This window comes from Neurospora tetrasperma (assembly GCF_000213175.1).
Source record: "Neurospora tetrasperma FGSC 2508 unplaced genomic scaffold NEUTE1scaffold_4, whole genome shotgun sequence".
Classification (NCBI taxonomy): Eukaryota; Fungi; Ascomycota; class Sordariomycetes; order Sordariales; family Sordariaceae; genus Neurospora; species Neurospora tetrasperma.
Window position 1 is genome coordinate 1,648,796 of NW_009799102.1, and position 22,273 is coordinate 1,671,068.

Below are 22,273 nucleotides of genomic sequence, written 5' to 3' on the forward strand. Positions count from 1 at the left end.
AAAAAAAAAAAAAAAAAAAAAAAAAAAAAAAAAAAAAAAAAAAAAAAAAAAAAAAAACCTTCTAGTGCGATGTTCTGCTAACTGATCTAGTGCTGAAATGACAAAGACAAGCTCAGTACGTAGTAACAAACCACGATGCTGGGATAAGAGGAGGGGTTTCGGTAACCGGGAGACGGGAGAGATCACTTCAGTTAGTTTGCACGATTGATGAAACAAGGAGCTGACGTCTCACTACTCCACGTTTGCCTTCAACACTTGATCATAATGAACTCGCCCATTGGCCAAGTTCACGAGAGGTAATCCTTTTTGTGTTCCAGATTCCCGCACTGCGTCGCGCCTTACCTTACACATTACGTTTCACATATTCCATCCTCCATCCTTTCCTCAGTATCTAGTCAGGGACACTCATTATATATTACACACCCCCACCTGCTGCATATGGCATACTATGACAGCGATCACAGTGCTTGTGTTCCTGACAGACGACGGAGTCGAAAATCAAGCAGTGAGATTGGTAAATTGGGTTGGGTGTTTGTCAAACCGTCCAGCAGGCCGGGCTGGCTTAGTTTGGTTGTTGTCGGTTGTTGGTTCCTTCCGTGAGGAGCTGACATATTTAGGCGAGACTGTCTCTACATAGGTGGGAATGCACCTATGCATGGGCACTTGTTTGCACCTTGGAGGTAAAATGCCACCTGGATGTCCATTTGCTAATTAATGTATTAAAGGAGGGCTTGGCCATACCTCGCACACTCTTCTGCACCTTTTTCTTCGTCTTCCTCGTCTTCGTCTTTTCCTCCTTCTTTCATGCGGAACCACCTACCTCTCCGTTCTCTAGTCCTCTCCTTTTCTGCCTTACGTGCGGGTAAGGAGTGAATCTACTGGCAGGCGGCCCGCATTGATTGGTGGACAACGGGTACCACCGAGCAAATGCACAATGGAAGTTACACCGTGTTTGAGGAACGCTAAGTGGTGAAAATAGAGGAGGAATCAGGACCAATATATGGTTGTGGGTAGGTAGGTTTCGTGTGTGTGCAGCTTCCCGCTTCCCACCAACTCCTACAACTGATCTCACTACGTAAGAGGTGTGCATAACAAGCGGGGAGGAGGACCACGAAGATTACAAACCTTACGTCGTGCAATTTGAGACAGAGAAAATAATTGGCGCGGATGGGCTATTACACTAAAATGTTCGAGTACTTCTTAGTGTAATGCCCATGTCGCATAAGCACGAAAAGGTAGACAGTGTGGTAGATAAGGAGGGTTCTGACAAAGCACTTGGGATTGGAAGTCTAGCGACTCTCCAAGTTGCCGAAGAAAATGAACCCAGGGGCAGTAAAGAACAGCTCTGTATATATATGGTTAGGCCGCCTGGGACATTTCGTTTGACGCGACAAACTACCTAGTCAGACAGTTTTCCCCCTTCGCTTTCGACCCGGAGAAAAATGGACACTCAGTGGCAGAGCATCCATTTCTTGCCTTGGTAGACCAATAAGCAGATACTAAAAGTATGTGGAAATGAAACTGCCAAGTTTTACGCTCTATTCATTGTATCCAGGTCTCGTTCACGCCAATATCCAATGGTTAAACTAGTACACTGATAAAGAGCCTTGTCGGGTCTAATAGTTTTCTCTTCATAAGCGCCAAGTTCCTGTAACCACCAACACCAGTTCATCATATCCACCCCTGTCCATTGTGCCCTGCTTTCCAAGACAATTACAAGCAAAGTGATGTTTGGATCGCCTTCATCTCTTCTTCTTCTCTAACTTAGATGGGAGAAAATAACTAGACTTTGGAAAAAGAGATCTTCAAACAAGTCATTAGTCCCTTGAAGCTGTTATCATAGCATGCTTCCGCCTTCCCGTTCTTTCCTTTCCTCCCTCTTCCGACCAACCCTTCTTTCCCTTCTACCACTATATATCCCAGACTCTACCCAAAGTGTATATGTAATGTACATGTATGTAGTGCAAGTGCAAGTGCGATTGTGAGTGAGCAAGTCGGAATCATAATACCAGTCCATGCAGGGGAGGAGGGTATTGCCATAACGAATGCTGTACAGATTTGTATCGACCTTGAAGACGTAAGAGGTCCCCGGCGACTTGCGGAAGAATAAAAGAACGAAAACGACGCCAAAGGTACTTCAACTCAATATCTAATATACCCCCCCTTCATACCCCCACTGGCTCCTGCAACGGCTGAAGCGGCTGCGGCTGCCCAATCACAGTATGGGGTGCATGATTCTCCAGCGGCTGTGTACTCCCAAAGAGGTACTCAAGAGCCATCTGTAAAAAGTTCCAGATAGAGTGATGCTCGTTGAACACTGTTGCGAAAAGTGTGACGAGCAGAAGAGGGATCCAGATGAGATAGAGATTCCTGTCCCTACTCAGCTCCTTCTTCTTCACGGAATGCGCCCTGCGTAGGTTCTCCTGCTGCTCCTTGGTGATGGCATTCTTGCGACCGATTTCAAGCATGACCGGTAACTCGAGCGACGTCTCTACTTCAACCTCCTCATTAATCCCTGTCTTGTCGTCAATTTCCACAGCGGGTGTCGTGGTGGTCGTTGCCTCTATCGTCATACTGCTGCTACCGGCTTGGTCAAAGATGGCCGCACACTTCTCGTCTGCTGCAGCTTCGGCGGCAGCCATCGCGATTGACGCCTGTTTCTCATCTGGGAACCCGCCCTGACCCTTGCCACAACTCTCATCATAAGAGGGTGGAGGAACAGAGTTATTGTTGTTGTTGCTCATCAGACTGTTGAACCAGCCTGCAGATTCCTTCGATGTAGGCGGCAGGGGCGTTGGTTGCGTGGCGTTTGGTTCTGGCCTTGGTGCGGTAATTCCTGGGACGACAGTGGCCGCAAGACGTTGGGCAGTCTGGTAACCAGGCAACGCTGGCATGTAGTGTACTACTGGAGGTAGCATGAACGGTAGCTGAGGGAGGTTCTGGAGGTGAAGCATCTGTTGCAACTGCTGTATTTGAGCCATCATCTGCTCTCTGATAGCGTTAACAGCAGCAGCAGGACCAAGACCATCAACAAGCGGCCGCTGCCGCTCAGCAACATTCTCGTCGGCTGATGGTGGCGACGCGAGACTGCTACGGCGCATTTCGAGAACGGGTTCATCGTCGCCATCGGTCGATTCACTGTCCTCCGATGAATCCTCGACATCTGACATGAAGGAAGAAGAGTCTTCTGGCTCTGTAGACTCGCTGACCGGCCTCTCGAGGGCCAAAGACGCCATGGCTGTCGTCGTTTGCTGGAGTGACGTGAAGCTACTGGTACTAGTAGCCCTGCTAGGTAGCGATCCGAGACTGCGGGACCTGCTGTGTAGTCGGCTAGTTGCAAGGCGCTGGACAACCTCTGTCGTCTTGGCCACGTCCGCAGCAGTGAAACTGGATAAGGTTCGGAGCGTGTGATCAGCACCATGGGCAACCAAGAGCCGTACAATCTCAGCATGGCCATTGAGAGAAGCCATGTGGAGAGGAGTATAACCGCCATTGTCCCGGCTATCAGGGTTCGCGCCCCTAGCCAGGAGGCCTGCAGTGAACCGGCGGAGACCAAGAGAGCAGGCCAAATGTAACATGGTCTTTCCCGTGGCTTCGCTAGCGAGATTCCATTTCGGTTTGCTGTTCGGAGTGTCGTCCAGATCAATCGCCTCAATAACATTGAGGAGGTAGTTCTCAAAGTGACCGTGGTTATAGGTAGGAGCACCGGAGGCAGAGGGGCCAGAACCTTCGTTGGTGAAGTTCTGGATGAGGTCGTTGGCGAAGGAATTGACATCTTTGCCCATCTTCTGCGCCAAGCAGGCGAGCGCAGACTTGGCCAGTTCGTCGGACCTTGTATCGATATACTCGAAGTACACGGGTTGACCCCGTACCTGGTGATTCTTGAAGGTAACCTGGACTTTGCCAGGTGTGTCGCTCGGAGGGACCAAGCATACCAAAGATTCTGCTCCCCAGTACGTCGTCGTCGTGGCCTGTCGCCCGCCAAACATAACTACAATGCCCTGGGAAAAGCCACCGCCTAGTACTGTAACTTCAAATCCGCCATCAACCGATCCTTGATGCGGAATTACCTTGAACAGTTTGACCGGAACGGGGGCCTCCACAGAAGGCATTGGATTAGCAACCGGTGCGGGAGCTGGCGCCGGCGCCGTGGCGAATGGACTGCCGACTGCTGACCGCATAAGTGGGCTCAACAAATTACCGCCATTGGTGTTTTGCCAATGACTTGGGCTGGGATCGCGACTTGGATTTCCTGATGTGGGGTTGGCAAAGAAATTGAGACCTTGATTGCCAGGCAAGGTGAACATTGCTTGGTCGTTGTTATCGGTTGAAGGCGGCGAGCCGCCAGTATACGACATCGTTGTTGCGCCGATAGCGAGGGATGGTGGGTTAATCTGCTGTTGGCTCGCGTCTGAAGGCCGAGCAAAGTGCCTCTGAACAGGCGGAACAAAGGCCGATGAGGCTGATGAGGCTGGTTTAGCCACCGCCGCCGCGTTGGATACCTGTTGCGGGGGCATTGGGGCGATTGCTTCTACCGGTGTCATGATTAGATTGCCAACTCTTCTCTTTTTACTCGAATTTGTGATAGGCCTGATCGGCGATGGGGGCTGAGAGATCTCTTGGTTAGGCGTAGTAACGGCAACCGGAGGTACAGCAGTTGGCTGTTTACGCTTGAGTGGTTGGATATCGTGAGGAAGGGGAGGAGGGGTAGGCTGTCCGTTCGAAGCAGGAGCATTAACAGTGCCATTCTGCGGTTGGTCCGGAATGAACTCATCGTCCACTTGCGGAGAGTCTCGCGTCTTGTGGTCATCGGTAATGACGATCGGGGACGAAAGCTGTTGGGCAATGTAATTGCCTTCGTGGTCGACGATGGTGAAGATGACCTGGAAACCTTTCTTCTTGTCGTTGTGGTGCCGGCCATAACACGCTATTCTGATGTAGAATTCCACATGGTAGGCGTTCACTTCTTCGGGCTTTGGCTCATGCCATTCCTGAATCTCGGCAGCATTGAACACAATGATCCTGTCCGATTCGAAGGATCGCCAGTATTCATCTTCTTCCACATTCTTGACCTTCTTCCGCCCAGCTCGCTTCGACTCGCGCCTGATACACTTTTGGCAGATTCGAATCTCGCCACCATCATGGCCCGGCAACTCATCGTCAGTGTTCGGCTTCGGTTCCCCCTTGACTTGACGTTGCGCACCCAAGCGGGCTCGCATTAGAGCCTTCTTCTTCAGATCGGGGTTCTCCATTGCACTCGTGCAAACAACGACGGCGTGCAACTCCAGCCTCTCTGGCGATGGCGGCGGAAGAGGTCGAGCCATTTGCTTGACCTTGCTGATGTACTGCGTTGGAAGATGAAGCTTCTTGACGCCGTGAGGGAGAGGAAAGAGGGCGAGTCTGTACTTGGCTTGTGTCTCAACTCTCATTTTGGGGATCTCGACTTCTCCGTTGACGTTTCCAGATCCGTCTTTCTTCCGCATCCGGTCCATCAATAAAACGTCCAGGTGATACGGAGGACCGCCAAAGCCGCTAGGCATCTGGGGAAGATTCACGGGCATCCCGTGCGGCATGAAGGAAATGCCACGACCATCAGGCATATGTGGCATACTATAGGTAAAGGCCGCCGGCCAGTGCGAGGGCGGTACAATGAACTGCGTTGGCAAACCATGCATCTGCAAATTGGCAACCGGCCCCGGGATCACTTGCGACATGTGTTGGGCAGTCGCCATGTTTGTCCCCGAAGCTTGTTCTTGTGGGCCATCCGTTACCATAGCATCGGGCTGTATCATGGAGTACTGCTGCAAAAGCAATTAGGAACTTCTGGACACCTAGTCAAAGAATGGAATTACTCACCCTCTGAGCTTGTTCAGGCGCTACGTATGGCATCAAAGGTTGTGGATTGCGTGGGTGCTGTGGTGATAATGCATCTTGCATTGAAGCAACTGGACTAGGACTGTTGTCGTACGGACTGGCCAAGAATTCGTTGGTGTGTGCTGATGTGACCTCGGTCGGCTTGATATCGGAAGGGTCAATAGTGAGACTGTCCATCGACGTCGATGACGAAGATAGCGAGTTTCTTGATGTGGCGGGGGCGGACTCCGGGCTCGTCTGAACATCTGGTGAAGCGAACTGCATCCGCGGCGATCGGTAGCCGCTTTGATAGTTGTCGTCTAGTTGCTGGTCGAGATCGAAGGGAGTGTTCTCGGCCGTGAAGTGTGAGGCTTCCGTGAACTGTGATGCGCCGTAAAGACTGGCAGCGGGACTCATCTCGTCCGAATCGAAGATGCATGCCTGGTTCATGTTGAAATCGGCACCAGCAAGGGCGCCATCGGGAGCTTCTTGGTTCGACCAGGGCTGATATCCATCGCAGTTTAGAAATTCTGTAAAGTCGCTTTCCCCCGACCTGTTGTTATTGAAGCTTGGCATGGCTCTCGATCACCGTAATGAGCAAAGGTTGTCGATGATGTGCTATAATGGAACAGCTTGCGGAAGCCAACCGGCGTGGCTGTTCCCGGCACCCGTCGTGGTTCGGCCTTGAACCAGATGATATTCCACCGCGTCGGTCGAGGATGAGATGACTTGTTAGCCCGTGGTGTTTGACGTTGCTGGCGCTCGTTTTCCTAGTCGTGGCAGGTCGCGTGGCAGCCCGTTGCCATTTGCTTTCGTGCGGCGCAGGGCAGAATCGCGGGAGTGGATCGCAGAAGGGCAACAAGTCAATGTGTCCCCCAACGAGATAGTGACCACGGCGAGTATATAAAGGAGAAATAGACGACTAGTACGGACGTTCGAAGTTTCCAGGCTTGTGGAGATGATGTAGTCGAGAAATGATGGGCTGGCGCCAGTGGCGATGTGTGTCGCGGACAGCAAATCGAGGTTGAAAGGCGGTAAGGGAAAATGAGAAGCGGACGGCCAATTGACGGTGCAAGCAGCGAGCGAAGCGGGAAGAGCAAGCTGGAAGATATGGACGGCAAAGGCGCGCAAATCGGGGACGGGACGAGCGACAAGAAAAGGACGACGGATTATTCGGTAATCGGGACTCGTTGTTGCGACGAGAGATATTTGAGGTAGGTAACGCAAAATGCAAGGGGCGCGCAATTGCCGGCTACGCTGTTCAGACGGACGATGAAGAGGTGGGTGTCGTCGGGTGGCAGAGGCAGGTTATGGTGTTTCCAGTTTCTGGTGGGAGCGGGAGAGAGGCAAATGCTGTTGGGGGGTTCTACCTCTGACTACCTAGAGTCTGGTTGCGAATGGATTTGGGGAAGGGCAGGGCAGGCATGGACCGTGACTGGCCTGCGAAGTGGAAGAAGAGGGGACGAACTCGAAAGTGGAAAGTGTGCCAAATTGGTGGGCTGGAGACTGGAGCGATGAACTGCAGTGCACAACGAACTGAGCTAGGCGAAAAAGAGTGGAGTTCCAAAGCAAAAACCGCGAAAGGGCTGAAACGAACTGAGCTGTTGTTGAGCAGTGGATAACAAAACTTGCGGGCAATGCGGCACTAACTGGATACCACCGAAATCTGTTCCGTAAACGTTAACGCTGAGGCCAGTTATGCACAAATTCTTTAACATGGAAGTTCATCACATCGATCAGTTTATATGCTCAGGTGCCTTATCTTTTGCGTCTATGGACAGGTGGTAGACTGGTTGGTACGGGGTCGCACTGCGTCCATATTGCACGGCACTTTATCTCCTCCTTTTTTTTCTTGTTTTTTTCCATCCCCCAGTCTTTCCCTCTGGAGGAGACAACAAAACGCAGTCCAAGCTGTGAAGTCGTAAGCTGGTGCAACACAAGACGTCTTGTCCCTGCTCGGTGCACGGATCAATTACTACGTAGGCTTAGTGTGGAGCCAAGTTGGAAGCGATCAGGGTCCATCAGTTTCCCCGCCCAGGGACAAGCCAAACAGCGTGCAGCTCGACAGAGAACATCCGTCGATGTTGGAGAATGACGACGGAAGACGAGAGTATCAGCCACAGAAGATATTCTAACATTAGGCCCCAAACCAAAATCCTCAAAGGTTGCTCCGAGGAGTCAACCAATTCCCACATTATATATAAGTGCGCACACGGTAAAAAAACAAAAAACCGCGTGCATTAGTCCAAATTCCTCCCTCCGGCTGGAGCAGTCTCGATGGATAACTTTGCAGATGTGGCTCGTGCTCTGCATCTTACCTCTCCTCCCCAAGTCCACAAGAGGAGGCTCACCTCCAGACCTCACAGGTCGAGAAAAAGTCGTCGTCTCCTTTTGGTGGAGACAATATTGGCTGTTGGGCTGCGAGTCTGGGAGTTACACAACAGCACAAGCATCTTGTCGGCTTCTACATACACACACTACAGCATCCTTTTACGCCGGCTAGAAATCTTGTCCGCCAAGGATGCAAGAGAGTGAAAAGAGAAAGAGGAGAGAACGTTAGATCTCACGAAATCCGACCAAATCTGAGATTCTCAGCGGCTTGAGTCACAGCGTGAATGGGTCCATGGGGGCGCCTTTCTCGTGGTGACGGCGCTGCCTCGCCTGCATCCAACGACAACTGCAGGAGTACCTAACTACGCCGACCATGCTGATCCGTCACATTTCTCGCCAGTCAGCGTCCTGTTTTCCCCGCGCCGTTGAGGCTTTCGATATATGACATACAGTAAACACGATGCCGTTATACCCATTTCTGCCTACCGTCGATAATCTTGCATTCGCTATCTTGGATCTTCTCGCATCGGGAACCAACGAACAACTGTTCCAGAAAGTCAGAAAGGCGCGATATCTCTCACTGCTTCCGAAAAATTGCAAACAAAAATCAGGATGCAACACCATCGTGACTTCCCGGCTCCGGACTCCAAAGAGGGGGAAAATCTAGAGGTAGGGACCGGCAACAACCCCCCAACCTAATGCCCGCTACAGTACTGTAGTTTCCTCCGCAGCACCGGACGCTAACTACACTAAGCAAAATGACACCACACGACACTGGCCACTAGGACTAGCCGCATGTTCGGCTATGTACTGTACGTAAAATACAACCCGGACCGTCCACGAAGCAAGAATTGAGCGAAGATGGCCCGGCCATCGGAACCGGCCCGGTAAGTGGAGCGGGTCGGGTGCTCTGCGGAATGCTATGCGGATGCCGATCGGTTGACGGGGGCCGCGGGGTGTGCAAAGACGGCCGCGGGAGCCGAACCGAGGTGGGTTGTTGGGAGAGAGGGTACACAGTACATGGTGCGGTTGGTAGGAAAGCAAAATATTCGAAATAGAGGAGTTGGTAACGTCAGAATGATAGTCTGGCAACTACATAGTCTACATTTGTTTCTACGTTTATCTACTAGACTTGGACCTCTTTTCTATGTATCTACACGATATTGCCCCTCGTTCAACTTCGCTGATCTTCCAGATTCTCTCCACCTAGGATACCCTCCGTCCTATCTGCTTCCTCTTCACCTCCCCCAAACAAAACTACAATCTTCTCTACATCCCAAAGCTTCTCGCTGAACCTGGTACGGGATCTGCCTCCACCCATTCTCCTCTTCAGCCCCTCCCTCTCAACAAATAGTCTTCTCTTCACTTGGTGAACACCGGGGTCTTCCGGCACACATCAACGCCGAGATCCGACTAACCCAGCATACTACTGTTTGACACCGGCCGTGTTCTCACCAACAAGTGTTGGCGCGCTGCCAACACCCTGGCTGTTATCATCAGGGAACCAAATAGACCGCCCCGGCGCTCGACTGTGAGACTTGGAACCCATTGCCTCGCGAGCCGCAGGTGTGGCCGAAACCCCTCTTCCCCGTCTCCCGTCATCCAGAGTCGTGTTGCTCGAGTTGGTAGGAGTAGTATCAAGCCGAGACTGAGATTGAGATGGCCCTTCAACGTTATCCACAGCCGCAACATCTTTCGGCTCTGATTCCACAGCATCGGTATCAGAGGCAGGAGGATTGCGAATAATGGTTCCATCAATTCTGTAGACAGGACGCGTCAACGGAATCCCTTGCTGACTATAGTCAGTCTCACCATGTCTCTCTGTACCGTGCTCGTCATCGGATTGCCTCTCAGCAGGCCTTGCCCACCCCGGTGTCCTGCCGGTGAAGAAGGAGCTGACCCTGCCGCCAATGTTAAACGATGGCAGAGGTCCGCCGCTAGAACGCCTGGAGTCCGGGAGAACCGAGCGCGAGGGCGACGCCGCACCGCTCTTGAGGCCTTTGGAAAGTGTGCGAGGGAGATGGAACCCGAGTTTTCCTACCGGAATGCTAAGGCCGTGAACAACGATGCTACAGATGGCAATGAACCAAACCACCACCGTGACCGTCTCCGCCAGGTCCTTGACGTCCTCGCGCGGCTTACCGTCGGGGCCGTCCATGCCTCTGAGGAATTCGAGCGTGATGTACAGGTAAAAGATGGCCGAGACGCCCACGGGCCCGAAAAAGCCCACGAAGATGGCCTGCTTGGCGCCCTCGATCTGGGGGATCATCTTGCGGCCCCAGGGGATCTTGTGCGCGATGAACACCCACGGCAAGCGCCTCACCAGGAGGACCAGGATCCCGAGCACGATGAGCCGGTAGATCTGCATGCCCACGCCGTTGCGCAGAAACATCTCCCAGGGGCACACGGCGCCGTACCACATGAAGATGGTGACGTTGAGCAACATGTCGATGGTCGGCTGCAGCGAGTCATCGAGAGTCTCCAGCCGGAACCAGTCGTCCCAGGTGAACACGTTACCCGCGATGAAGCACGCGAGCACGTCGTCGCTGCCAATCATGCCGCACGTTCCCGTGATGAAGAGCGCCAGTGAGATAGCAAAGACGAGGAAGCTCTCTCGGTCGACGAACTTGCGCTCCTCGGCCCAGTGGAGCAACTCCTTGGCGATCCAGCCAACCGCGGCGCCGTAGACGATGGACAGGATGATGGTGTACACCCACGTCTCGTAGAACCACAGCGCCATGGCCCTGCCGGAGCCCGCGCCGTCGCCGGGGTAGTCGTGTCCCACGTACTTGATCAGATACAGCGCAAAGAAGAGGAAGGGGTAGCCGAGTCCGTCGTTGGCGCCCGACTCGGCCACGATGATCCGCTGCAGCTCCTTAGGAACATTGTGATCGGCGAATCGGCCCTTGACGATGACGTTGGAGAGAACCGGATCCGTGGGCGTCACGCACGAGCCGACAACCAGTGCCTTCAAGAAGCCGATGCCGTTGGGGCCAAAGCTAGGCACGAGAGCCCAGACGAGCAGGCTGGTCGCGATCCACATCATGAACATGATAGGGCCAAGTAGCATGGAGAGTGGGCGCCATTGTTGATGTAGGTATCTGCTAGGAAGTTGAACGCCGGCAAGGACAAGCTGTACGCCTAGGACAAGACGGGAGAAAGCGAGGGTAATCGCCTGCAATGTGAGGGGGTCATAGTCGGCGTAGGCAAGAGGACGTATGAAGTTGGCGGCGCGAGGGGAGAAAGCAACGCCTACCAATAAGGAGATGACTACAATTCGAGAACGAAGGTCAGTACAAGTAGTCGGGCGTATGGACGTCCAAGTCTGTGGATGTACTTACAGGCTTCGGACATGTAGTAGCTTTCCTTGCAGAGGTATGAGACCAGCCCGAAGAGCGAGATCCATCCTCCTAGGACGCTCAACACGATGTTGAAGTTGGTGATGGCTAAGGCTGGCATCTTGAAATCGGTCCTCCAAGACTGCTAAGAGTTCCAAGACTCTTGTCTCACAAAAGCCAAGTTCGAGCCAAGACGATGACTGCGAATCGCAATGCTTGTCTTGATATCTAGAGGAGGACCCCTGTGGACCAGATATTCTTGTCGAGGAAGTTCTACAACAATGTGTAGATAGTATTTGTACGTCTAGACTCTAGTCTAGGCGTCAACCGGGCTGAATATTTGCACGGCAGTGGGAAGCATATGTTATTGAGCCATCAAGCGGAAGACGGATTGGGTGAGGAAAGCAGTCTCGACCAGGCAGATCATGGGAACGAGCCTTGCTTGCCAGTTTGTGGACAGAAGTCTCACTCCGCGAAGCCGACTATCCAGCTACTTCAAATGGGTGTGTTCTCGGCTTCTTCGCAGTACGAGGTTGGCGGTGTCGTCGGCGGTGAGGTCCCGGTGACACAGATGGGGAAGACTACTGGAGAAGATGTGCTCGGCAAAAAGAGATGTAAAGATTGATCGATTGAAGTAACGGAGTCGGATTCTATTGGGATTTCTTTGCAGACAGCGAATTGCTTCTAACTGTCAGCTGTGGTCCTTTCTATGATGAGGGAAGAAACGGAGGAATGGACGAAGTTGAGGAAGCAACGCAAATAACAGGGATCCATGAGGCTAGTTCGCTACTGCAGCGGCGTCGAGTCGCTGCGTACGTAGTGCAGGGCCCGGAGCGGGCCCGAGCGGACGGACCCTGCTTTTGTCCTATTGAACAAAAGTCACACACTCGTTTGGGATTTTCAAACCCAACCTCTGACTAGTGGGAAAGATATAGATTCGTATTGAATTCTTGAATTAAAACGCCATATGGCTTTTGTGATTCAGACTATGTAGCTGATCAGTTGGGAGGAATGGAATACAAGTAAGCCAGATGAAAGTCGCTCCCGCCGTTCAAATTAATAGTCCGTAGACAAGTCAATATCCCAATAACCACTACTACTGTCAGACGGTCGGTGCTGACGACCTGACGAGTAGCCCGGAGCGGGACGGGCCCTGCTTTTGTCCCATTGAACAACAGTCCCATACCTTTAGCGTAACCTTCAATTCAGTTCGTCTCATATCTGATTTGGCCGTCAGTCGCAGTCGGCGGGAAGGCCGAAAAGAGACAATGAGGTCACAACTCGAAGTCCCTATATTTTCAAACTTGGAAAAAGTTTGGCGGTTACCGGCACGCTGGTTCCTCGACTCAGTTGACGCTTCGGCGCCTTCGCAATATTTGACATGCACCAGACATGCAATTCGAGTCAGAACCAGGGCAATGTGGAGATATTGGATATAAGAATTGTCATCCTGTTACAAACGCACACCAGTCATATCCATGTTTATTCTCAGTAAACATCCAAAGGCGGTGCGGGAATTGCACCAGCTCAGCATGCTATGAAAGAATATCCCTTTAGCGGTGCAATTCTGTTCAATACTTAGAGGTAAAGATAGGGTCCCCACAGATGCCAGTGCGACTTGGCTGCTGTGACAAAAAGTGTTGACAAAAGTTGGGGATTTGATATCTGCCGCATGCTCTAAGACGTCAACCGCTAGGAAGGGGAGCCACCAATATGCCATAACCTATCTCACACAAAACACAATACAAATTTGCTCCGTTAAAGGGAATTTAGTTTCTCATTGTAAGCAATGACGCCGAGCCAGCTCTTCCATTTGTTCAAACCCATCCATGCAGTATTCCAGCAGCAAATATCTCTACCTCATTAGACCAGAACGGCCAGTCCAGTAATTTTGTTCTTTCGTAACGCCTGCTTGCGGGCTCTCGCTACCATGCAACTGATGCTCAACTTAAAAGGACAATGGGGGGTAAAACCTTTGCCAAACGCCGTGACCCTCTGTTCCCTGTTTCCGACCCTTTTGTTTGCTCAAAAATGCTTGTTCAATAACATCAAGAACCGACAGAGAGGCCAGAGAGGACTACCTAATTTCTCTGCCATCTGTTTCCGCAACCCTCTCCCCCCAAAAAAGTGCATACCAAAGCGTGCCCCGTGAGATTATAGCAGTTTCCTGTAATGCGTACCACCTACTTCACCTCCATTCCTCACAACACCATCAGGCGTGGATCATCTGGTTGACCGGCAGCGGCTTTAAGCAGCCATTAGACTCCCATTCCCAGGCCACCAAGCTCCAGTTGAGTTCTCGGCGCCAAAACAGCCCAAGGCCACGACCACCATCCGCGCCATTAAGCGATGGGTGATCGCTGCCACGGTTCTCAGCGCAGAGCCCGCCCGTCAGCGGCATACGATGACGAAAGACGACTTTGCCCATGCGCGAGTGAAGGATGGCCATGGAGCACATTACGCAAGGCTCATGCGTAAGGTACATCTCGAGCCCGTGGCAGAGGTACCCATCAGGAGACGGATGGTCAATCTCAAAGACCTTTTGCTCGTCGTCAAGAAGAGGCTTGTCTTGGAAGGCCTCAAACTCGAGAATTGGGGTTTGGAACGTGTCGGTCCTCTTGTTCTCCGCACGCACTAGCTTCTGGGCAACCATACTGATGGCACGAAGGACTGAATGCGCCATAGGATTCCCAGTGCATCCCGTCTTTCCCTGGCAGCGCCAGCGAGCGTCAGCAGCAAGGGCGACAAGGGTGACTTTGTTGCCTTCCTCACGCTGGACGATACAAGCCCCCATGGGTTCTCCGTGGCCAGCGGCCTGAGTCTGCTCGGCCACCTGGTGGGCCAATGTCATCCATATCGCAGCATCGTCTGTAATCTCTTCTGTGCTTCGGGATACCATGGCGGGGTGCGGTCCAAGAGGGTTATTCTTGCGGTAAAGAGTGGGCCAGAAGTGCTGGGACCACATGGCGGCCTGAATCTGTGAGGTGGGAGCGACCATGGGAACAGGGACACTGCGGATGAAGATGTCTTCTTCCAGTCCCTCGATCGTCTTGAGGGCCTGGACTAGCTCGTCGCGCGACAGCTGGGACTCGGGACCGAGAATGATGTAGATCCAGTTCGACTTGCCCGTGTGGATTTGTCGGCTCTGGGGCGTCTCGTTCATGAATTGGGTCTTGAGATGGGCGGGTAGGTCGCCTGGCTTGGCGCATCTGCGTAGGTGTGGAACGCCCTTAACGATTTCCTCAGGTAGCATATCGCGCAAGAGGCTTGCAATAGACGTCAGCTTGTGTGACACGGAGAGGTAAGAGGCTTGGGGGACTGCAGCAGGGGACGTACCTGATAGTAGGGTTCGCCGACTTGACGGGAGTTCGGGTGATCAGTACCCGGCCCGTAACGTGGTCGTCTCTTAGTTCGAGAGTTGTCTTGAGGGGAATAAGGACTCCATGGTCGACTTCTTCGCGTACGAGGCTTTGGACAATGGGATCCTGCGCAGCAAGGACTGCCCCCATGGACTTGTCCTCGTGAGGCATCTTTGCAAAAGTGTGTAGAGCTCTTTGACCGGCGAATTCTGATATTTGGATGATGTCGGCTGGAAAGGGAATGGAGTGCGTGCGAAACTCGAAGTCGGTAAACCGTCGTACTGAAGGTGTAGAGATCGTTCGGAGCCGGAGCGTAGAGGTATGATGGCAGCAGGTTCTCGGGATCAGGCTGAAGAGAGGGTCGAGCAAAACTGGCAAGGTAGAGGCTTGAGGAGAACTTGGTCGCGGGTGAATGAGCGAGACTGGACCGATTGAGGAAGAAGGGAGGGAACCATAGTGGTGAGAGTGGCTAGTACCTGTCCAGCAAGACGAAAGGAGGGTCCAGAGCCGGGAAAGAACAGACAATGTTTTCCCGTCGTCAACCAAGCAGCTGAGGAAAGCAAACTGCAGTGCAATGTCGCAAAGAGTGAAAGCACAGAGATGCGCTTCCAGCTTGCCGTCGCTTATTGCCCGTTTGCGTGCGCGTTGCCCGTGGCTGGGGAGGTCCTTGGGTCGTGTCGCCGTCTGTGTCGGGACCGGGCTGATCTAGACAAAAAAAAATATGCCCCACCTGAGCGGATAGCGGACAGCCCACCAGAGACTGTATCTCCGAACATTTGAATGTCAGGGTCAGGGCCACCCACCCCGCGTCACGGGAGGCCGCAAACATTTGATCGATTTTCGTCCGCATTCCACCTGCACTGGCGCAGACCGGGACCGGGCTTCCCGCCAGAGGGAACAACCTCAACGGCAGAAAGCGATTGCTTCTTCGGCAGGCAACGAAAGGGGCTTTTTGTTCGTTGTTCCATGTCATTGATCAAAATCGAAGTTTTGAGGTCCATGAACTGACCTTTGCCTGCCCCGCTATCTATAAAATTTGTATAGTCAATAGTGTACTGTATAGTGTATGCTGCGGGGTCCCGCTTTCACATGTAGCCCAGCAACCAATCCCGTCAGCAGGATTAAGCCTTGTACACTAGGTGAGAAGTAGAGCCGCTATATACATAGGTAGGTCCATACTTTTTCTTCAAAGCATTTTTGGAATTAGGTAGGTATGTGACAGAGTGTGAAGACGTTGGACAGGAGTAGAAAAGAGCTCCATTTATGGTATACGAGGTTGTAATGCCCGCACATGGTGACTATCCTACACTACAAAGAGGCCCAGTCTTGAAGTGTCGGGGTGTAGACAAATTAAAAGTCGGCGATTGAACCCGTGCGACTTTCCTGGCGGGATTGAGATGGTTGTCCCGTGAAGAGAGAAATTCGAGAACCTTTGCCGATGATGGCTTGCACTTTGTCGACATAATGAAACGATACTTGTTTCATTACCAGAGAGGTCTCGACCAACACGCACTTCATCTTCTCTTCAGGCCCCCCATACACAGTCGATCTCTTCATCTTACCAATAAAGGAAGCCCTCTTGGCGAGTCAAATAATCATCTTTTTCACAACTTCGGGCGTTGCCAAGCGGCCCCAATCTAAGATCTCGCCTCCGGCAATTAGACAGGTGGTGCCGCCCGTTGTCCTTCCCGTCGATCATGCTCAAGCATAGCGAATGCTCAACATGAACTGAGATGAAGCTAAGCTAGCCAAGCTTCTTACCCTGTGCGGATGTGGTAGCATCACCACGCCCACAACCGGACACTAGTGTAGAGTTTGGTGGCGCCCTGTCATCCAATGTTTAAACTGAACACTCCGCTGTCGTGCAGCACGATGGCGCCGGTTTGTGGGGGTCCATCTTGCTTGGATGCCACCGGACTGTGGCCGCCTGACACTCCGCTACCTACAAGTCGTTGTTGTACACAATTCCTGTCTACAATCTTGGACCTTTCCTTGATCCTCACCTGCCTCCAAAACTGCATGGCACCCAACACGTCAGGTCAAGTACCAGAGCACAAACGAACACCGGCAGCAGCGGACAAGCTGCATTAAAATCCAGCCCGCTGCAAGATGTAGATTGAGGTAGAGTTAGGTTCCCGGGCACTCGTCCAGCCCGCAGATTTCCACTTTGGCGCATTTCCCATGACGGGCAACATGGTAATCTATATCACTTTGCATCATTCACGCCTTGATGCGGCGCTTATACAACGACACTCTATCATCATCATCATCATTATCAACCTACAGGTCTATTGACACTCACACGTACTTACTGTGTAGTAGCACGTACACATGCCTTCTGTACGTACTCTACATATCGGAACTCCGAAGACGGAGGAGGCCTTTCTACATGTTGTTCACGCCATACACTACAATCCTAATGGCGATCTTGAGGAGACATCGGACGAAGATGGGGAGCATCACTGCCGAGCCGCTGAATCTGCCCGTTTGTGGCACCGCCCAGCCGGATCCCATCATCGAGGTGCTGACCTTCCATGTCTATACCAGGAGCCGGAGCGCCAGCATCTGGAGAACCACGGAGTTACTCACCGACGGAAAGAGACCAGAATGGAAAGTACCGTAGGGAATGTTCCAGTTCCTGGTTGGCCGTGGTCAATATTGGATGACATCCATCACGGCCGAGTGCTGCGTGTGCCCGTAGACCAAACCCTGGACAAAGCGTACTGTAGTGATATTCCGAGAAGAATGCAGCCACCGCCCACAGTCAGAAAGCGGCCAAGACCAATCCGCCGCACCCATCTATTTTCATGTTCAAGTCCGTCCTAAGCGCTAACTTTCGGATCCCCGATAAGGCGTCTGGTAATGACTGCGTCCTTCCATGGATGTGCGTAGTGAAATTCCCCTGTTTGCCTGGCTCTCCGGCCAATAGCACCTCCATCCTGTGGTGACGGATGGTTCCTCTCGCAATGACAGCTTTTGTTCTTTGCACACAAGTGTCGCCCTGGGCTTTGATGCCCGCATAACAATCGAATCAGGACTGACCATATGCACGTTGATAAGGACTGGACGAGGGTAGCGGCTGTCTCTGGCCAGGGGGTAAAAATACGCCTTTGCACTCCCAGTGTCATCTTCCATTGACAAATATCTCTCGGTATCAGTTTTCTGGACATCATATTCAAGATCAGCAACATCATCGGCGCCCAGAACCTTTACCACCACCGAGTAGAAAGGACCCTAGACAGCCGATCGTCACTTAGACTCGTTAATCTCGCAAACACCACAGCCAAGCAGCCAAGCCTTTCATTGGTGTCGCCGACAAGACCGCAGTCATACTCGACCTGATTACAGTTCCGTGTCGAAATCAGTGCAGTCTTGGATCCGAGCTGAATCGACTGACTTATACCGCGACACTCTCGCCTCCATTTGTCGTTTGCGTGGAACAGCGCTAATTTCAAGGTGTGCTTGGCGTTGCGCAGCCCCCCCGGCAGAGCTGTTGCGCTGGCGAGGACGGACCGAAGTCGTCATTGGGTACCGTGTGGCGGTTCATGGTCGTGGTAAGATGATTCAACAAGTTCAGGTTTTTCTTTGACGAGATGGGCCGGAGGGTCCAGTCATCACCCCATTACTGTAAGTTGCTAGCGCATTCCTGACACTGACAGCACCCCCATCTGGCCCTAACAGGAAGTGCATCCCACGCACGACGTCCATCTGCAGCACGGCAGACGTCGACACTCCTCCAGCCGGTTCCACGGTGAGGGACCAGGGTCCCCGTCTGGCATATGTAGCGGAGTCCTTGACGACTTTCAGGATCCACGTTTGAGTTCTTGCTCCATGCGGGAGCAGGTCTGGTCCGGGCCCCTCTGTCCATGCCCGCTCAAAAACTCAAAATTGTACTCACGCAGTACCGCATTTATCATCATCAAGTCTGCGCATCTGATTTCTTATGCCCGACAGGGTTAGTGGCAAGTTGGCCTCATATAAACAATTTTCATGGTCTTCCTGTGCTGAGATCCATCTTTTTCTCCAAAATTTCCAGGTCCGCCCAAGGAAACATCACTGCCAGATACCTTTCAACTACCGCACAAAAACCCATCGCCGCCGCTCGGCCTTGAACTTGAGGTCTGCTGAGTGCGAAGAAAAAAGATTTCTCGCTCATTGACCCTGCCCGATTTCCCACGATACCCAGCTCCAGCAACTGGGCCTTTTGACGCTCTAACAAAGTTGATTGGCGTGGAATAAAAAGACGATTGCGTCCCCAACCATCGACTCCAGCGCCTGCTCCAGTTTCCCGTCATCGACTCCAGCAGCAACCCCCAAAAGGTTGGACTGAACCACACCAGGCAAAATACAAAGCGTTCCTTCGCTGGCACGGCCTCGCGCACCAACGCACCTAGTTTGACCCTTTCGGTCGCAGCAGCCCAAAGCCATATACGTCAATCCGCAGCTCACCACCTCACCACGCACCGTCTCCAAAAAAAAAAAAAAAAAGAAATCTGGATGGACACTCAAACCGTGCCTTCTTCACGAGCCACGGACACGCGCAAGTGGTCCACGCCGACGCCGCCAGATACCCCGGCGTCGATGACACCGCAATCCGAGTCCTTATCGTCCTCCCCAGAATTCGTACATCTTCCCGACAGACCAGCTTCCACCGGCACTCTTCCAAGCAAAGGTTACTATCCGGTCCAACCTCACCACCACCACCACCCTTCTTCTAGCTATTTACTCTGGGCTCTCTTGCAGACCCAGGCTGCTTCTCATCTTCCCAACGCTTCCACCTCCGCACCCTCTTGCACACCAGCATCCGAAAATTCGGCTGACCTTCCCTCTCACGAAGACTTTGGCAGGACCTCGTCTCCCCCGGAGTCACTGCGAAAACTGGCCATCAAGGGTCAACTCATGGCTTCCGCCGCAACCACCCCCTCGTCGCCGACGATCTCTGTTCAGGCTTCTACGAATCGACAACAGCAGGACAACCAACAGCAAAAAGCCCATGAAAAAGAACACCATGACACTCTTTTACCAGCGCCCGCCGTTGCCTTTTCGCATGCGCTGAGATCGCTCAACGACTTGGACGGTGGTATCGGTGGTTTTGGTTTCACTGGTCAGCATAACCCGATAGCTTACAACTCCCCTTACAGCCAGAGCATCCCTTCGACAGCTCCTGGATCGCCGCGAATGTATGTGTAACCCACCCCGCATGAGGCTGAACTTATCTTCCCGTTTAATTCTCATACACTTTCTATGCGCGTACTCTGGTGGTGCATCCCAACGATCAGTGTTGGTGATGATGTGGGGTCCGCGCTCGACTCACACAGGCTAACTGTAATTTGCTATAGCCCGCCCATGCGCCAGAATTCGGGTTGCGTAACACCCAGGATACGACCACATGCAACGACGCTTAACATTCCGGGTATGACCCGATCGAGGGTTTCTCCCGATGGCAGAATTCCCGAACGAGATGTTGCCGCCAAGTTGGTAGTCATCATGGTCGGCCTACCAGCAAGAGGAAAATCCTACATTACCAAGAAAATTCAGCGCTACCTCTCATGGCAGCAACACAACACTAAGATCTTCAATGTGGGGAACCGCCGACGTATCGCCGCTGGCGTCATCCACAAGGGTGATCAGCCTGCTCCGACTTCGGCGGATGGCCACGATGACCACGATCCCCACGACGCACCCAAAAGAGCAGCCACCATCCTCCTAAAAGGCAAGGATGCCCCGAAGATTACGCTGGAAGAGGATGAACCGACAACCCTGGACTTGAACGAGCACCGAGATGATTTAGCCCCCAAGGATCCAATCGATCAGTCAGCAAAGTTCTTCGACCCGAAGAACGAGATTGCAGCGAAGCTTCGTGAGCAGGTTGCGATTGACACCCTCGATGAGCTTCTGAACTACCTCCTGCACCAGGGCGGTTCCGTGGGTATTCTTGATGCCACCAACAGCAATGTCCATCGGAGAAAGCTTCTTGTCGAACATATCCAACAAAGGGAGCCCAAACTGGGCATCCTCTTCATCGAGAGCATATGTCACGATCAAAACGTGAGCTTATTTGTGCCTTTTGCTGTTTTGATAAAGCCCTCGACTAATCAATGAAACAGCTCTTGGAGGCGAATATGCGCCTGAAGCTTGCCGGTCCTGATTATAAGGATAAGGATCCCCACCAGTCACTTGCGGACTTTCGAGAGCGTGTCAAAGCATACGAGAGTGCTTACGAGCCGCTCGGCAAGTGGGAGGAAGAGAATGATTTGCAGTACATTCAGGTATGGTTTGGTTACTCTTTGAGCTAGACGTGCCGTTTCAGGTCTTGTGCTAACATACCCAAGATGATCGATGTGGGCCGGAAAGTTATCCACCATAGACTCCGAGGCTTCTTGACGGCCGGCATCGCTTCATATCTGACCACATTCAACCTCGCACCCAGGCAGATATGGATTACTCGACATGGCCAGAGCCAGGACAACCAACTGCACAAGTTGGGCGGCGATTCGGGTCTGACTGAACGTGGTCACTACTACGCCCAGGCTCTCTACAACTTCATCACCTTCAAGCGTAAGGAATGGCTTATCGAGCAAAAGAACAAGATCGCGTCGTCGACCTTCCCGCCAGCACCCGGCGACCACACGCCTCCGTACCCCGAACTGTATCAGGAGTTGGACGACAAGAATTTCTGTGTCTGGACTTCGATGCTCAAACGCAGCATCGAGTCTGCCGAGTATTTTGATGCCGACGATGACTACGACGTCAAGCAATGGGAAATGCTAAACGAGCTCAATGCCGGCACATTCGAGGGTATGACCTACGAGGAAATTGCGCAGCAGTATCCCGAGGAGTACCAGAAGCGGTCCAAGGATAAGCTTCATTATATCTATCCTGGTGTTGGCGGTGAAGGGTACCTACAAGTCATAAGTAGGTTGCGTGATATGGTACGCGAAATCGAACGTATAACCGACCACGTCCTCATCGTTGGCCATCGATCTGTTTGCCGTGTCCTGATGGCATATTTTATGGACTTGACGAGGGAATCCATCGCCGATCTGGATGTCCCGTTGGGCATGCTCTACGCTATCGAGCCGAAGCCGTACGGAATCGAATTTCATGCCTACAAGTATGACGAGGCACAGGGATGGTTCAAAGAGATGCCAAACTACAGGCCTCAAAAGACTACCGACAGGAACAACTGAGGGACTCGAGGCAGTTGACATGCTTACTGTAGCGATTCATTTTTATACATCTTGGGCGTACATGGGCTTGGTCCTTTTCTTATCTTTTTCTGTGGTCACACAGCTGGCGCAAAACGGTATATCCTAGGACAGGGCGTAGACGATGCGAAGTTGATGACCTTGATGGAACAATGGATGAACATCTGGGCTTTTGTACCTTTTT

The 22,273-nt window shown here is 52.4% G+C and overlaps 6 protein-coding genes across 6 annotated transcripts; 2 read left to right on the forward strand and 4 right to left on the reverse strand.

Annotated features, from left to right (window-relative positions):
• Positions 1 to 1,526: 1,526 nt before the first annotated feature.
• Positions 1,527 to 6,303, reverse strand: NEUTE1DRAFT_130443 (uncharacterized protein; the record flags this gene model as incomplete). The annotated part of the gene is made up of 2 exons (XM_009853803.1): positions 1,527 to 5,783; positions 5,857 to 6,303. 2 exons carry the CDS (start codon positions 6,301 to 6,303, stop codon positions 2,166 to 2,168), a joined length of 4,065 nt encoding a protein of 1,354 aa, XP_009852105.1.
• A 173-nt stretch (positions 6,304 to 6,476) lies between these two features.
• On the forward strand, positions 6,477 to 7,229 carry NEUTE1DRAFT_45725 (uncharacterized protein; the record flags this gene model as incomplete). Its single annotated transcript, XM_009853355.1, has 4 exons — positions 6,477 to 6,565; positions 6,679 to 6,752; positions 6,893 to 7,029; positions 7,068 to 7,229. 4 exons carry the CDS (start codon positions 6,477 to 6,479, stop codon positions 7,227 to 7,229), a joined length of 462 nt encoding a protein of 153 aa, XP_009851657.1.
• Positions 7,230 to 9,268: 2,039 nt separating this feature from the next.
• Positions 9,269 to 11,643, reverse strand: NEUTE1DRAFT_123033 (uncharacterized protein; the record flags this gene model as incomplete). Its single annotated transcript, XM_009853804.1, has 2 exons — positions 9,269 to 11,454; positions 11,526 to 11,643. 2 exons carry the CDS (start codon positions 11,641 to 11,643, stop codon positions 9,611 to 9,613), a joined length of 1,962 nt encoding a protein of 653 aa, XP_009852106.1.
• A 1,943-nt stretch (positions 11,644 to 13,586) lies between these two features.
• NEUTE1DRAFT_83796 (uncharacterized protein) lies at positions 13,587 to 15,052 on the reverse strand (the record flags this gene model as incomplete). The annotated part of the gene is made up of 2 exons (XM_009853805.1): positions 13,587 to 14,788; positions 14,859 to 15,052. The coding sequence occupies 2 exons, from the start codon at positions 15,050 to 15,052 to the stop codon at positions 13,735 to 13,737; spliced, it is 1,248 nt and encodes a 415-aa protein (XP_009852107.1).
• A 1,179-nt stretch (positions 15,053 to 16,231) lies between these two features.
• NEUTE1DRAFT_101797 (uncharacterized protein) lies at positions 16,232 to 18,749 on the reverse strand (the record flags this gene model as incomplete). Its single annotated transcript, XM_009853806.1, has 11 exons — positions 16,232 to 16,459; positions 16,605 to 16,609; positions 16,643 to 16,707; positions 16,784 to 16,884; positions 17,211 to 17,297; positions 17,475 to 17,590; positions 17,677 to 17,680; positions 17,716 to 17,839; positions 17,871 to 18,115; positions 18,160 to 18,326; positions 18,539 to 18,749. 11 exons carry the CDS (start codon positions 18,747 to 18,749, stop codon positions 16,232 to 16,234), a joined length of 1,353 nt encoding a protein of 450 aa, XP_009852108.1.
• A 629-nt stretch (positions 18,750 to 19,378) lies between these two features.
• NEUTE1DRAFT_101799 (uncharacterized protein) lies at positions 19,379 to 22,071 on the forward strand (the record flags this gene model as incomplete). The annotated part of the gene is made up of 4 exons (XM_009853807.1): positions 19,379 to 20,061; positions 20,221 to 20,929; positions 20,989 to 21,150; positions 21,214 to 22,071. The coding sequence occupies 4 exons, from the start codon at positions 19,379 to 19,381 to the stop codon at positions 22,069 to 22,071; spliced, it is 2,412 nt and encodes an 803-aa protein (XP_009852109.1).
• Positions 22,072 to 22,273: the final 202 nt, after the last annotated feature.